At 37.6% G+C, this 14522-nt stretch overlaps 2 protein-coding genes across 3 annotated transcripts; one reads left to right on the forward strand and one right to left on the reverse strand.

Moving 5' to 3' along the window:
- On the forward strand, positions 735–7040 carry LOC18771983 (P-loop NTPase domain-containing protein LPA1 homolog 1). 2 transcript variants are annotated; one of them, XM_007204912.2, is made up of 9 exons: positions 735–1064; positions 1301–1449; positions 2950–3227; positions 3814–3895; positions 4162–4587; positions 4698–5405; positions 5532–5642; positions 6006–6172; positions 6705–7040. In XM_007204912.2, exons 2-9 carry the CDS (start codon positions 1303–1305, stop codon positions 6802–6804), a joined length of 2019 nt encoding a protein of 672 aa, XP_007204974.1. In that variant the 5' UTR covers positions 735–1064; positions 1301–1302; the 3' UTR covers positions 6805–7040. The 2 variants fall into 2 exon arrangements, with proteins under 2 accessions (XP_007204974.1, XP_020421608.1); XM_020566019.1 differs by having other exon boundaries at positions 736–1064; positions 6006–7016.
- Positions 11706–13969, reverse strand: LOC18771975 (pentatricopeptide repeat-containing protein At2g28050). The gene has a single exon (XM_007206178.2). It carries the CDS (start codon positions 13823–13825, stop codon positions 12473–12475), a length of 1353 nt encoding a protein of 450 aa, XP_007206240.2. The 5' UTR covers positions 13826–13969; the 3' UTR covers positions 11706–12472.

The following is a 14522-nucleotide window of genomic DNA, read 5'->3' on the forward strand; positions in this document are numbered from 1 at the left end:
AAAAATCTCCTTTCTTTGCTTCTTTCGATTTTCCATGTTAAGATATTTGGCAGCTGAGTTCCTTGAGTGATTCTATTTGTTTTCAACATGTTTTTAAGGAGGCTAATTACATTGCAGATACTGTAGCTAATATGGGCCACGGCCTCTTGACTAATGTTGTTTGGGGTTGCCCCTCTCTGTTATTTTTTTTCCTTCTATTTTGACCTCTTTGAGCTTTTTAAGTTTTGTTTTGTAATTTTCGTTTTCATATATAAAAAATATAAAATAAAGAGAGGATATTTTGTTACCGACGAAGGAGTTTTTACTAAAACCGAATAGATAAGTTCACATCAAACAAGAATATGAAAAGCCAAACCCGAATAAAATAGTCGTAAATTGCCTTTCCATGTCATTCATCTCTATCTCTTTTAACCAAAAAAAGAAAACGAGAAAAACGAGAAAATTCCTACAATTAATTAAATTTTTGGGTTCTGATTTCAATTTCCTACAATTATCAGCGGGATCCATCAAAGTTTAAAACAAAAACCTCAAAATTAAATTTCCAAAAAAAATAAAATTAATTGGTCTGAAGTCCTTTTCCTCTTTGTCCTTGTGGACCATTTCCTTTCGTCCATCTCATTATAACGCCCCCTGTCTCCGCAATCACCCCACCTTTTCACAAAATTACCTTTTTCACCACCCCTTGAACATCGCGCTGAGGCCCCACACTTCCACCCTATAAATCTTGACGCGAAGGATTTGCAATTCCCGCACCGATCGAAGCCCAAATCGGTCATTTGAGATCAGACTGTGGAGAGAAGAGAGAGAGTGTGTGCTTGCAAAAAGACGAGAGTTTTAGAGAGAGAAAGTGGTGTGTTGGAGAGACAGAGAGACTCGTGGAGGGTCGCTGTGTGCGATGCGTGGAGGGGGGGAGGGCAGGTGGTGAGTGGCGAGAGATTGAGTAAAACGCCGAGATCGCGTTCTTGAAAATGGCGGATCATCAAGCTAAAGCCGTTAGAGACTGAGAAACAGCTCTTTACTTTCGGTTTTTTGGCTCTTCAAATCTCTCGATCACCGACTTTCAGGTCCGTTCTCTCTCTCTCGCATTGTCTTCAATTCTCTTCGTTTCTCAATTTTCTCTCACAAACGTGCATTGCCTTCAATTATCTTCGTTTCTCTCTCCTTCATGTTTTGCACGTGCTTGGAACATCACATCGTCACGGGCTAATCATTGTGTCGAATTTGATTTTCTTTGTCTTCGAGATTTTATGCATTTTGGTGAGCTGATTTTTTTTTTTTTTGGTTTCTCGTGTTGTTGCAGAGATGACGGAGGCGGCGAAGGTGTTGTACATAGTGGTGGTTGACGATGAAGCTAAGAGAGAGAAAGGAAAAGAGTCTTTTCGATATACGCGCCCTGTTTTGCAAAGCTCTTTGCAACTCATGGGCTGCAAGCCTCGGCATGCCTTTAAGGTATACACAAAGTTTTTGACTTTCGAATTTATCTTAAATTGTTGTTGAAAAATTTAAAACTTTTGTAGTTATGGGTTGTGTGGTTTTGATGAGGGAGTCCAGAATTTAAATTTCAGGAGGAAGGGTGTATTTTGGTTTTTGAATTTATTACTGTGAATAGCTTTGGAAGGTGTTTGTGGGGTAGATCTGCGTTTGCTTGTAATGCGTTCTGCAAATTTTCTGAATTTCACTTTTCAAAGTCTTCAACGATACATTGTGTTGTGTTGAATTTTTTGGTGAAAGAATTCTATTCAGAGTCTGGTCAACGAAGGCTTCTCTGAACTAATTTTTTGTTGGTCTATTAGTCTTGTTTGTACAATTGGCGTTCTGTATAGTGATTTTTATGTGTCAATTTATGGTGCAAAATGTCATTATCACAGATTAAGTCCAGGCGCTTCTTAATTTTTTTTTTATTAAAAAAAGGTGGGTTATGACCGTTATGTTGTTTCTGGGTCGCCTTCGACTTGACCTGTTAAAAATTATTCTGCTGGTGGAGCCGTTAGTTTTTATTGTGCTTTAACCATCTTAACTGATGATCTCTCATCCTGTCCTCCATTTACTTTCCAATTTTTCCATCACTTATGGCTTTTTCAGCTCTTAAATTTCAAGAGTTGACTCTGTTAATTGATGGATCTCTCTATTTTGTGCAATAAGTTCTGTTGAGTAAGTTCCAATGGTGTTTCTGCAAATCAATATCTGACTATATATGTCATGCACTTAATATTAAAATTGCCTGGGGTAGAATATCCCTCATGTTCCGTATGCATTCACCAATATCTTGAGGGTTTGTGCAATTCAAATGTAAAACTGGGTAGGGTTTGTTTTGCGTGAGAAATCCCTTGAACTTTGTTCACATGCTTTCAAGTGTCCTCCAGTTCTGAGGAATAGCCAAGAGGGTGAACTGTGTAATTGAATTATATTCCAGTTTGGGTTATTAACAGTTTATAGTGTGTTTCTTCTGCTTGTGTGTATCTCACTGAACCTGCTTGGATATGTAGAACAGTTCTTTCTGTTGTGTTATGTTAGTTTTGGAACATTAGTTTATTCACTTTTCATTAATCTTGGGCCTGCATGGTTTTTCGGAAAAGTCCAATACCAGCAACGTCTTGGCCATTGTTTTAGAAATGTCTACATTAGCTGATCGGTTCAGTCAAATTAATCAGCTGTTTGTTCCAGTTGTCAGGTTGTTTTACCTCACGGTAGTACTCCATGATAACTCTGGTGCTCTAGTTTGGTTCTTCATTATATGATTTCTTTATTATTTTATTATGTCAGTACAATCTTTATATATTTTATACCTTAAGAGTTCAGGCAGGTCATTTGCTTCATTATTAGAATAATAATATTTCTGGTGATTGGTGAGTTTTCATGTTTCCTTCATACGTAACTTGACTGATTCCAATGTTTTATTTTGCTTGAGAAATGTAACCACTAACGCCATATATATTTTTCTTTGATCAGATTAGCCAGCGGGTTTTCGAATTGATAAGAAATGAAAGCTCATCTAGTGTATTGCTTCCAGAAGGAACAGAAAATGTTTCCCCTAGTAAAGCTGAGGCTTGCAAGCATTTGGTTTCAGGGAAGGATGATAGCAATAAGAGTGTTCCATTTGAATTGTACAAAATACGCACGACTGTTGTTGTTGCGAGAGAAACTTTCTTAGATGTTGTTTGTGATGCTTTGGCTGAGTACAAGTATGTTGGTCCCAACCAGAGGGCGGACTTAGCTTTGGCATGCAGGTACGAAGAAGTCTTGCATCTTTATTGAAAATACATTTACTTTATTTACATATATTCATTTAAAAGTGCAATCTGGGAATCTGTGGTTACATTCTGGCTACTTATTTCACATGCTGTGTCATCAATTTGCATTTCATTAAAATAGGGAAACACATATGTTTAAAGCTGTAATTGTGTATCATATTAACATTAGTGTAAGAATTATTGTATTTCTTATGGAACTTTTATGATAACAGTGACATCTGTGGACGTTTTCTGTGGTTACATATTTCAAAGAAAGAAGTCCGTATTGTTATATCATCCTGAAAATTTACTAGTGGCATAACAATTGATTAATTAAGTGATGCAGCAATCATTATAGTTTTAGATTATTGATGAAAATAAGGGGATTTTAGTAATGCAGCTGGAACAAGAAGATGAACATTAATGGAGATTTTGTGATTCTAAAAATAAATGTTCAGTCTTTCTCTATGGCCTTGTGATGTGGAGTCATTTTCTATGTTGTTTATTGCATTCTTTTGAGTTATAAATTCCTGTCTTTGTTCTGTTATTTTCCTAATTTCACCAGGATATTTTTTTCTTACAGAATCCGTGAAAGGAAGGAATCTGTGACTGTACTGTTGTGTGGCACTAGTGGCTGTGGAAAATCTACTTTGTCCTCATTGCTGGTACTTGAGTTCATCCATTCTTCGTTTTCATAATTTCCTTTTGATTTTTTTTTTGGTGTTAGCTTTTGTTAGTTGTTAATCTGACATAATATGGGAATTTTTTTCTTTACAAAAAAAAGGGATATAATGATGTACTATGTATCTTCATTGTGATTGTCTATATGTAGTCATTGTCTGATAGTCCAAGTTTTGTACGATGAAAATCAATAAGAATAAAAATTTGTGTGCTGCTATGGGTTTTGGGTGTAATCCATAAAGTCTTGCAGGGTAGTAGGTTGGGAATCACAACTGTGATATCTACTGACTCAATTCGGCACATGATGAGGAGTTTTGTGGACGATAAACAAAACCCTTTGCTCTGGGCTTCAACCTACCATGCTGGGGAGTGCTTGGACCCAGTGTCTGTTGCAGAAGCAAAAGCCAAAAAGAAAGCCAAAAAATTAGCTGGAACTTTACACTCACTTCCCAAAGATGGAATGCCTGATGGCTCTGCCTTTGGGAAATCTGATACCCGGATGTCAGATGTTGGTTCGAGTACTGCTGAATTGATCAGTCCAAAGCAGATGGCAGTTGAAGGGTTTAAAGCACAAAGTGAGATGGTGATTGACAGTCTTGATCGGCTTATCACTGCATGGGAGGAACGAAGAGAATCAGTTATTGTCGAAGGTGTTCACCTGAGTCTTAATTTTGTGGTATGTACAATCTATAGTTCTCTTTCCCTTTGTTGTTGCCTTGTTTAAATATATTCTTGTTCTTTTATGCTTGTTATCTCTCCCTTTCTAAATAATTCTTTGAATCCCAGATGGGGCTTATGAAGAAACACCCTTCTATCATTCCATTCATGATATACATCACAAATGAGGACAAGCACATGGAACGATTTGCCGTTCGTGCAAAGTATATGACGCTGGACCCAGCAAAGAACAAATATGTGAAATATATCCGAAACATCAGAACAATCCAAGAATATCTCTGCAAGCGAGCTGACAAGCACCTTGTCCCCAAAATTAACAATACTAATGTTGACAAGAGTGTGGCAGCCATCCATGCAACCGTCTTCAGTTGCCTGCGTAGGCGTGAAGCAGGGGAGCAACTTTATGATCCCCCAAGAAACACAGTTACTGTAGTGGATGAGGAGTACAGGAACCAGTGTGCAGCCAATTCTTTGAGTTCTAAGGGGATGTTTCAGCTGATCCAGAGGAAAGGTTCAACTAGGCATCTGATGGCTCTTGTAAATACTGATGGATCTGTGGCAAAGGCATGGCCTGTTGATTCAGTTGATCGGAATGGGAAGCCTATATTTTGCCATGGGACTGACTTGGAGATTGGCACCGCAGAGCAAGTAAATCTTCAGTTTGGTCTCTATGGGATCAGTGCTTGGCCCAGTGATGGTGGCCCGAGTTGTGCTGGAAGTGTGGATGAGTCGAGGGCTGATGGAACTGAGATTGGAAGAAGTCATCCCTCTTCTTGCTGCAGCTCGCCACGGATATCTGAGGGGCCTGCCAAAGAGGTACTTTTGAACACCAATTTTAATTGTTCCGTAGGAAAAAACTCTTACCTATCATTTTTTCCTTAACTGTTCAATTTACTGTTTTTCTTCTTGAAAATTTTTTTTTTTTGTTTTCTTTTCCTTCAGCTGAAGGAAGAAAATTCAGTGCATGGAAGTGATGAAGAGGTTGATGAAGAGGCTGATGCAGGCAGTGATGAGGAATTAAGTGATGATGTTGACAAACAGGACTATGAAGAGGTATTAATTGCTTTTGTTTTAGATTATTATTAGTTTACACTGGAACCCGAAGAGATTAGGACAACTTCTTGAATTTTATCAGCTTTTTGTATCTGATAACTCTGCTTGCCCCAGAAATATATTAGGATCATATAAATATTTATACACACACGTGTATATATATATATATGTTATATACAGAGAATATAAATTAAATGAATGACAGACAGCTTAAAATGAGTGGATAATTGGTCTGACCCAGGCTAATAGATTTGTGAACTTTGGATCTTTACACTGTTATAATCCTGGTCACATCAGATGAGAGTCTGAACTCTACTTTTACGTCAATTAATCGTTTACTTTAAACTTCATACTATCTTGCAGATAGGGTCAGTGGATGAGGAGTCTACAAAATCGGATGAAGAGTACGATGACCTCGCAATGCAGGACGTGCAGGGAAATGGATACTGGTCAGGAGAGGAGAAGAGAGGGGACAATCCTAAGATCTTCCCCATTTCCGATGATCAATCAGCCGATAAAGAAGGGGATAAGTATCGCCAGAACCTGGATCTTTTCCTTAGAACTAGACACCAATCATTTTCTGAACCATTGTGCTCATACTCATCTTTGTTCTTGGAGAAGAATGAGATGACAATGCCGTGCTCTGGCAATGTGAAAATTAGAAAACGACGTTCCCTTAGCATTCCAGCCTTGGGAAGGCGTGGGTCAATAATCAGGGGTCCCATACTTTCTGGAGCCCCTAAGTGCTAGGACAACTATTTTGTTGAAGCTTTAGTGTTCTCATATCCTTGCCTTTTTCTCCCTTATCTATGTTTAGCCTCCTTTTGTAGAGTAATTAGGTAACTTAAAATCTTCCTCATTTGTACAGTAATGCTTTTAGGCAGTTGCAGTGGAATGGATCTAAAATGTATTTTTGTTTGGTACTGTTAGCTTTGTTAGAATGAGAACATGATTTTAGGGTAGTTTTGAATATGGGGTGCATTCTAACATGATTTAATAGTTGTATGCTAGCGCTATCTATGGTTGGGTAACCAACCTGCTTTTCATTATTCTTTCTAACAGGGATGGAATCGGTTGTTTTTTCAATCTCTGTTCAAGATGTATTGGCCCACTATTCACCAAGTTGCTGAGGCCAGCAAGGGGAGGAGTTGCATCTGGCTGAGAATGGGCATATAGAGATCCGGCAAACAATAACACAATCCGGCTTCGGTAGCGAAAGTGCTTCTACACTCTTTCAGTAGAAGATAGGAAGATAGTTTTGGCTTTTATTGCTTCACTTGTTCACAAATCATAAGTGAAGGATTTTTTTTTTTTTCATTTGACCCTATATAACTTGGTTTATGGCCGATGCGTTGCTTTCTTTCCTGTAAAAAAGCTGGTTGAATAGTTCCATAACTAGATGAAAACTAGGGCTTTAGGCTCGTCTCCAATCGAATCGAATCCCCAGAAGAAGCTAGATGGAGATCCCTTACTCATTAACTGAAAATACCGTTTTGTTAACACAAAAAAACTGAAAATACCGTACGGCCATAATTTTCTATTTCTTACTCAAATTTCAGAGTACTGCAAGCATCCGAGGGTTACCCGCAACCCTATAGCAAGTGAACAGTTTGGTAGGGGATGCAAGTGTTCCGCACATCCTCTGCAAGGGCTTCACTTTCTAAGCAGCTTCCCCCTTATAGAGAAGGGATCATAGGGACTTCTTACTTTTATTTAGTTCATACATGCATTGCATGTTAGGCTTGCCCTCACTAAGTTAGCACTTATGGTATGTTTATTTATTGGGTTATTTGTAGTAATGGTCCCTTAACTATACTCGAAGTTGCACTTTGGTCACTCAACTCAAATATTAGTTGCAGAGGTCACTCAATTGGGTGTTGTGTTGCACCATTAGTTCCTACCGTCAAGTTTCTCTAACGGTAGGGACTAATAGTGCAACACAACACCTAATTGAGTGACCTCTATAACTATTTTTTAGAGTTGAGTGACCAAAATGCAACTCTGAGTATAATTGAGGGATCATTGCTACAAATAATTCTAACTGAAAAGTCACATTTGCCCATCAATAATCTAAGATATGCTTGTCACGTCATCATTTTAAACAGAAAAAGTCACAGACTTGACGGTAGGGACTAATGGTGTAACACAACACCCAATTGAGTGACCTCTGCAACTAATATTTGAGTTGAGTGACCAAAGTGTAAGTTCAAGTATAGTTGAGGGATCATTGCTACGAATAACTCTTACTTATTTGAAATGGGAAAAGTCGTGAATTGGGAAGTTACGAATAGGGGAGAGGATGAATGGGTATGGGATCAACTACTCCCTCCTAATCAATCTAATTTTTGGTTTTTCTGGTATTGAATTAAGAATTTTAAATTAAGAATTTTAATGTGGAAATGACATAAATTTTATTATTTTATATGTTAGTATGAAGTCAAGGATTTGAATAATTTCAATACCTATGCGCTAGTAAACACATGGAAAGTCAGTGAAATAATTCCTATACCCATGATTCATCCTGTTAGTTATTCAAGCGTGTTGTTGGATATGCCAGTACTAAAAAGAGAGAGGGAAATGGGGCTTGGCCGTTTTAGAAGCATAAACAAGCATGAATGTTTTGCATGTATTTCTATTTGAAGTCTCTCAATATAAAGCGCCATCTCTATCAGCCCAAAAGATCGCTTCAAAGTGCCATATCTTATTTGAGGTGAGCTTGAAACAGGACCCTGCGGAATGTGTCGCAGGACAGAATGATGATAAATTCATGTGAAGAAAAGCTACGGAAGGAAAGCGGATCAGAATTGGTAAGCGATCACGCAACAAAGAAAAACCGAGGTCAACCACCATAAAAGGCAACAAGGCGTACCATTAGGATCTTCGGGTTTGCTTGAACAAAACTGAGCAAGAAAGAAAACTGACACCCCCAATCACTCAAAACAACGTGATCTTGCTGGATCAAGAAGCCTTTTTTCACCAAGCTAAGGAATGAAAACCTCAGGTTGGATCAAGGGAAGATTCTCTATAAAGAGCAAAGTAGAGGAGGAAATTGCAGTCTCAGGCTGGAAGACCTTCCATAATGGGATTTTTATTATTTTAATAATGTTATTTTATATTGTTTTATATAAATATATTAGACTTGGTTGTTGCGAGTGCTTTGTGAGGAAAAACAAAAACTAGTGCTACACATTACTTCAAATAGGACACTGTAAAAATAAACCATACCTTCCTGTATGCTGGTTGATAGGCTTTGGTGCAATCCTTTTTCTGTTCTGCTTTCCCTATCTCTCTTGGTAGTTATAATCTTCAACTAACCACAAGACAGTTTCTCTTTGAAAAACTATGCAGATTGGTGTAGATTTACAGCATTTTGCGAGCCCAATTCCCTCTTGTTTGTATACTTCAATCTTCAGTTGAGGCCAATTTGAAGGAAGAAATTGGGGAGAGATGAAGATAGTTGAAGCAACCATGAAACCTTGGTTGGGAAGGAAGTACATTACCTTTCAAGTTTGACAGGAGACAATCCTTGGAATATTCGCTTTATCTCTAATCTACTTGCCCTTCATTTGGCATAGCTTTAAATACAAGACAAACCAAATTTATCACTCTATTTATTTATTCAGCCTCAAATTCCAGTATATCCCTGTGAGATATGGGCTTGGGTTTATTTATTTATAAATTTTTTTTATACAAACAATACTAAAGGAGAAGAGATTTGAATTGCTCTAAACTACTTGAGCTATAAGCTCTTTGTAATATGGGCTGGGTTATATATTTTGTTTGTCGATATTTGTTTTATATCATTTGAGCTAGAAGTTTCTTACTCTCTTAAAATAAAATAAAAATAAAAATAAAATCCAAATAATTGTAAACAATTCCTACAAAAATCGAGATATGTTGTAAAAGTTTGAAGGTGGAGCCCACAGAGGAAGTTTCCTTGCATCTTCCAGGAACTTTCCTTCCCTGTATTTATCAATTCAGGAAGTTTCTTTGCATTTTCCAGGAACCTTCCCTTCCCTGTATTTTACCAAAACCTTAGCCTATAAATAGGCATATCACTTGCAATGGGAAGAGTGACCAACGGAGAAAAGAAAGAAAGGGGAGAAGAGAAAAGAGAGGAGAAAAGAAGAAAGGAAAAAGAGAAGAGGAAAGAAGAGGAAAAAGAGGAGGAAAGATAGAAGAGGAAAGAGAGAGAAAATTCAGTGAGCCTCACATATTGTAAACTCTAAAGTTGTAGCCCTATTATTTTATATAGTGAAAAAGTTACTGCTGCTGCTCTCCGAGGACGTAGGCATAGCCGAACCTCGTTAAATGCTGTATCTCATCTACTTTACGTGCAGCTCAATATTCATACATATTCCAGGTTATTTTTATAACAAGACAAAATTTGCTTAGTCAAATTTTAGAGGGGTTAACTTCCAAGGTTTGGAAGTGTAAAATGATACGGATACCTTCAGGTTCACTTACCAAGTAGAAAAACCCAAATTAACTTAGTGAGTTATTCATTTTATTAATCCCTAAACTTAGACTGGATTTGCATTTGAATCCTTCAATTTCCAAAATCGTTCCTGTAGTCCTGCAACTTCAGTTTCGTTAGGACAAACGATCATACCGTCAAATTTGTTGACTTTTTCTATTAAATGCATGGGTAAAATGTATATATATATTAATTTTAAAATGATTAAAATATAAATCAAATATTAAAAACAAAAAAAAAATCAAGTTTTTAGGAATAAGAACTAATTTTTAATTTTTAGTTTGACTGAGGATCGGAATAAGATTTTTTAATTTTTAGTTTCTAATTTTTTATTTTAATTTTTGGGTGAAAGGAATATTAAAAAATTAAAAATTAAAAAAAAAAAAAAAAACAATTTTACCCCTGCATTTAACAGAAAAAGTTAACAAAATTGACGGCAGGACCAATTGTCCTAACGAAACTAAAGTTGAAGGACCATAGGAACGATGGAAATTGAGGGACTTAAATACAAATCGGGTCAAAGTTTAGGGACTAATAAAATGAATAACCCTATATCAGTTGTTGTTACAAGCTGAATGGTGTTGCATTATAGCCAGAGATAGTCCAATGCCAACTAGAGCCTCAGTGCACAATTCTAATTCTTTAAGGCCTGTTTGGTTCATAGGAAAGGAGGCTTGTGAATGAGAAATCAATTGCTTTTCCATATTTGATAAGTCCATACATAGGAAATGGTTGTCTGGCACATGAGAAAGTAGGGAGGAAAGTGAAGCCCTCCCAACTTGGGTTTTGTTTTCCCTCATCATGGAAAAGTTTGGGAAAATGAGCCAACATTAAATGCACATTTTTCATGACCATTTTGTCCCCATTAAAAATTTAGAATTATGATATATCATTAAATGCATTCTTTTTTTATTTGATTTAATACGGTATAATTGGAAAATTACACAAACTATGTTTTCCATTCATACTCAAAACAAACATGGGAAATGAAATAAAGTGATATCTCCCGATTACTTTCCCAGCATTACCAAACGTGGAAAATGAATCCTCCATTTTCCATCCATTGAGAAATGACATGGGAAATGATTTCCACTCAAATTCATTCCGTAAACCAAACGGGGCCTAAAGGTCATAGGATTGACTACGAGAACTAGCTTTTGCGTACCTTAGTCCGACGGAAATGGTGAAATAGCTTTCGGTTTTCGGAGGCTGCATGAAAGTTCGAACTTTCAGAGAGAATTTCTAAAGCCTCCCACAACCTCCATTTATAGTGGCAATGTGAGTTGGAGGGATAAGAGTTCATACCCAACTCAAATTAAGAGTCAGGCTGTATAAGTCAGACTAGAGTTGAGCAACATAGGATGAGGGAAGCAGCACAGAACTACTACAACATATCATACAAGAAGGAAATTTGGGATAGTCAAAATTCCTTTCTTAAGACAAAAGGTTCACTTCATCTTATATGTGGCAATCATTACCAAAAAAAGTGAAAATGAAACAAACTTAGCAAAAATAAAAGTGCAAATGGAAATGGAGAAACCATTTACCATAAACCAGATATAGCTCACTACAGTCGTTCAGGGGGAAAAGAGAGCCTAAACTGGCAGAACGAACTTATGCATTGCAAAAGTTGATCGGTTTAATTGAATACAAAAATTCAAGTTGATCTTTCTGATTTAATATTACAACACTTCCAAAGAATGTATAACTTTAGAAGAAATCCTTTCATTGGTGATAGTATTGTGTCCAGATCAAATCCTAAAGGTGTATAATCCTTCAACAGAAAAAATCGTAAATTTTCCCAAGAAAATTTGTAAACCTCCATGAACTACCATGAACTGAATGGCAGACCACAGTTCACTGCTCATCATTCAATTTGAGTTCGAATCACTTTCTTTCCAGCCATCCAGACTTTGTAACCCAATAAAACAGCCAAGGACAGGGGACATATTCATTGCAGCTTTAATTTTACAGTGGGCCATTTTATGGGTAAATTAACTTGTTCTCCCATATATTGCCGAATCGAAATTGCAGCTGCTAACTGTAATCACATAGAAGAAGTTACTCTTAAGAACTCTTCTTCTGTGGAGCTGTCACAAGCAGATATGATGACCACAATTAGAATAGAAGCCGCGAAAAAAGAATGTCTCTCACAGATATTGAAATCATGGTCTGGATCAAGCATGATCCTTAATCTTCACCCCTCACTGAACTTCTGAACTTCATTCTCCCGTTTTCCTCCCCCTAGCCCCCTGTCATCTCATCTCTTCCTTGAATGATAGCTTTCCCCAATTTTCTTCATATATTGGCAAAGTAGAGAAGCTCCCTATTTTAAGTTGTTGCACCTGTCTGACTAATTAGGTCCGGCATCCTCATTTGCTTCCTCAGCCTGATTCAATTTAGATAATCCATTTACTGTCTCTTTACACCCAGACAAATCAGCATTAAAAGCTTTTTTCACCATCAATGCCTGCAACTGAAAAGCTTCATCAGCCATCCCTTTGTTGCAAAGACCATCAATCAATATATTCAAGATAACATTGTCCAATTCAATCCCCTTCTTCTGCATCTCATTTAAATATTCCATTGCCAGCCCCAGCGCCCCAACCTTGCAAAAACCATTTATTAGAGCCCAGTACGTATCAGCATTCTGGAATGTACTTCTCTCAGCCATCTTACGAAATAAAGAATGAGCACTTTCCATAGACCCCAATCTACAATAGCCATTTATTATCAAATTGTATGAATGCGTGTTCACTTTCAATCCTTTATCATGCATCTCCCCAACCAACCTTTCAGCTTCTTCAACCTTTCCAGAACTCGCGAACCCATCAATCAAGAACTGATACGTCTTGATATCGAATGCCATTCCTTCCTTTTCCATCACAAGCAATATCAGATCCAACTCTGGAAAGTTCCATCTCTTAGCACAAGCATCCACAATTGTGTTGAATGTAATGATATTGGGTTTAGTTCCTATACTCACCATTTCCTCCACTAACTCTCTACTCCTTTTAATCTCCCCACTCCTACACAGCCCATCTACCATAACTGTCAAAGAATATACTGAGACCTTAGTGCCCGATTCGAGCAATCGATAAAAGAAATCTAAACCCTTTTGCACCTCATCTCTCCTGTTGAGAGCAAGCAAATGCACAGTACAAGTCCTCTCATCAATCTGAATCCCATTACTCTTCATAAAATCAAGAGTCTCAAAAACTTGCTTGAAATTTTCACTATCCGAATAAACTTTAATCATCAAATTGAACAATTTCGCTTTGACTCTAGGTTCAAGACAGCAAATTTCAGCAGCAGAAGCAATAACAGAAAAAGGGTACCTGGAATTTTCATCAACTGAGATACATTTGAAAATTTCCTCAGCTTCAGTGAACTTTCTTGCCTTGAGAAGCCTGCAAATGAGGGTTAAGTGGGCATGGAGGTCAATCTTGAATGAGATAAAGGACTGGTTTTTTAGGAGGAAGTTGAAGAAAAGCAAGCATCTGGAGCATTTGAATTTGGGGTCTGAGAGAATGAGGTTGAGAAAGTTGGGTTTGAGCTTGGAGAGGAGGGATATGATTGTGGTATTGAGGGGTTTTGAAGTTGCAGTTTCTGGGGTTTTAGAAATTAATTCTATGAATTCTTGATAGGGTCTGACGGGTGTTCTTTTGACAGTATTGAGGGTTCTGAGGACGTTCTGGAATGACATTTTTGATTTGGAGATTGAAGTCTCAGGATTATGTTTATCGTTTTCGGTTGTTTTTTGTGTTGATTCTCAGCATCGGCTTGGGCCTCTGTTTGCCAGTCTCTGTGCTTTGTTTAGCCTTTGGGCTCATTTTTGCTGGTTTCTGCTTGTTTTGTGAGTTCTTCCGTGCACTTAACAATTTTGATCAGTGGCACTCATAGTTTGATCATTTTTAGATTCTCTGTGGGTCAACTGAAAAATAAATAAATAAATAAATTGAAGTGTTGAGTTCGCAACGGGAACTTGTAACTAAGTGGTTAAGAGCGTTTAGCCCTGAAATTTCATTTTTAAGTCCAAATTCCCCAATATTGCTTGAATAAAAAATAAAATAAAAAATTTGTTGGGTTCACTGATCAAATTGTTGTGTGAAAATTTGCACTCTTCTGGGCTTTATGCACATCTTCTTATTAGACCTGCTTTTGGTGTGGCCTTGTCTTTGTTTTTTAAGAGCAACTCCAGCGGCAAGCCCAGCCAGAGGCTGAGGGGAGCAAAAAAAAACCCAGTTCTAGCGAGGAGTCCAAGTTCGGGTTGGGAGTGGGACCCACGAAGTCGGGCTGGCCCTCAGGCCAGTTCAGCCCGAACTCAAGCCCGAGGACTGGGATGATGTCATTGCTGATGCCAGGCTGGCGTCAGCCCACGCATTTTATTTTATTTTTTCTGT

The sequence above is a fragment of the Prunus persica genome, chromosome G6 (genome assembly GCF_000346465.2).
Source record: "Prunus persica cultivar Lovell chromosome G6, Prunus_persica_NCBIv2, whole genome shotgun sequence".
Taxonomy (NCBI): domain Eukaryota; kingdom Viridiplantae; phylum Streptophyta; class Magnoliopsida; order Rosales; family Rosaceae; genus Prunus; species Prunus persica.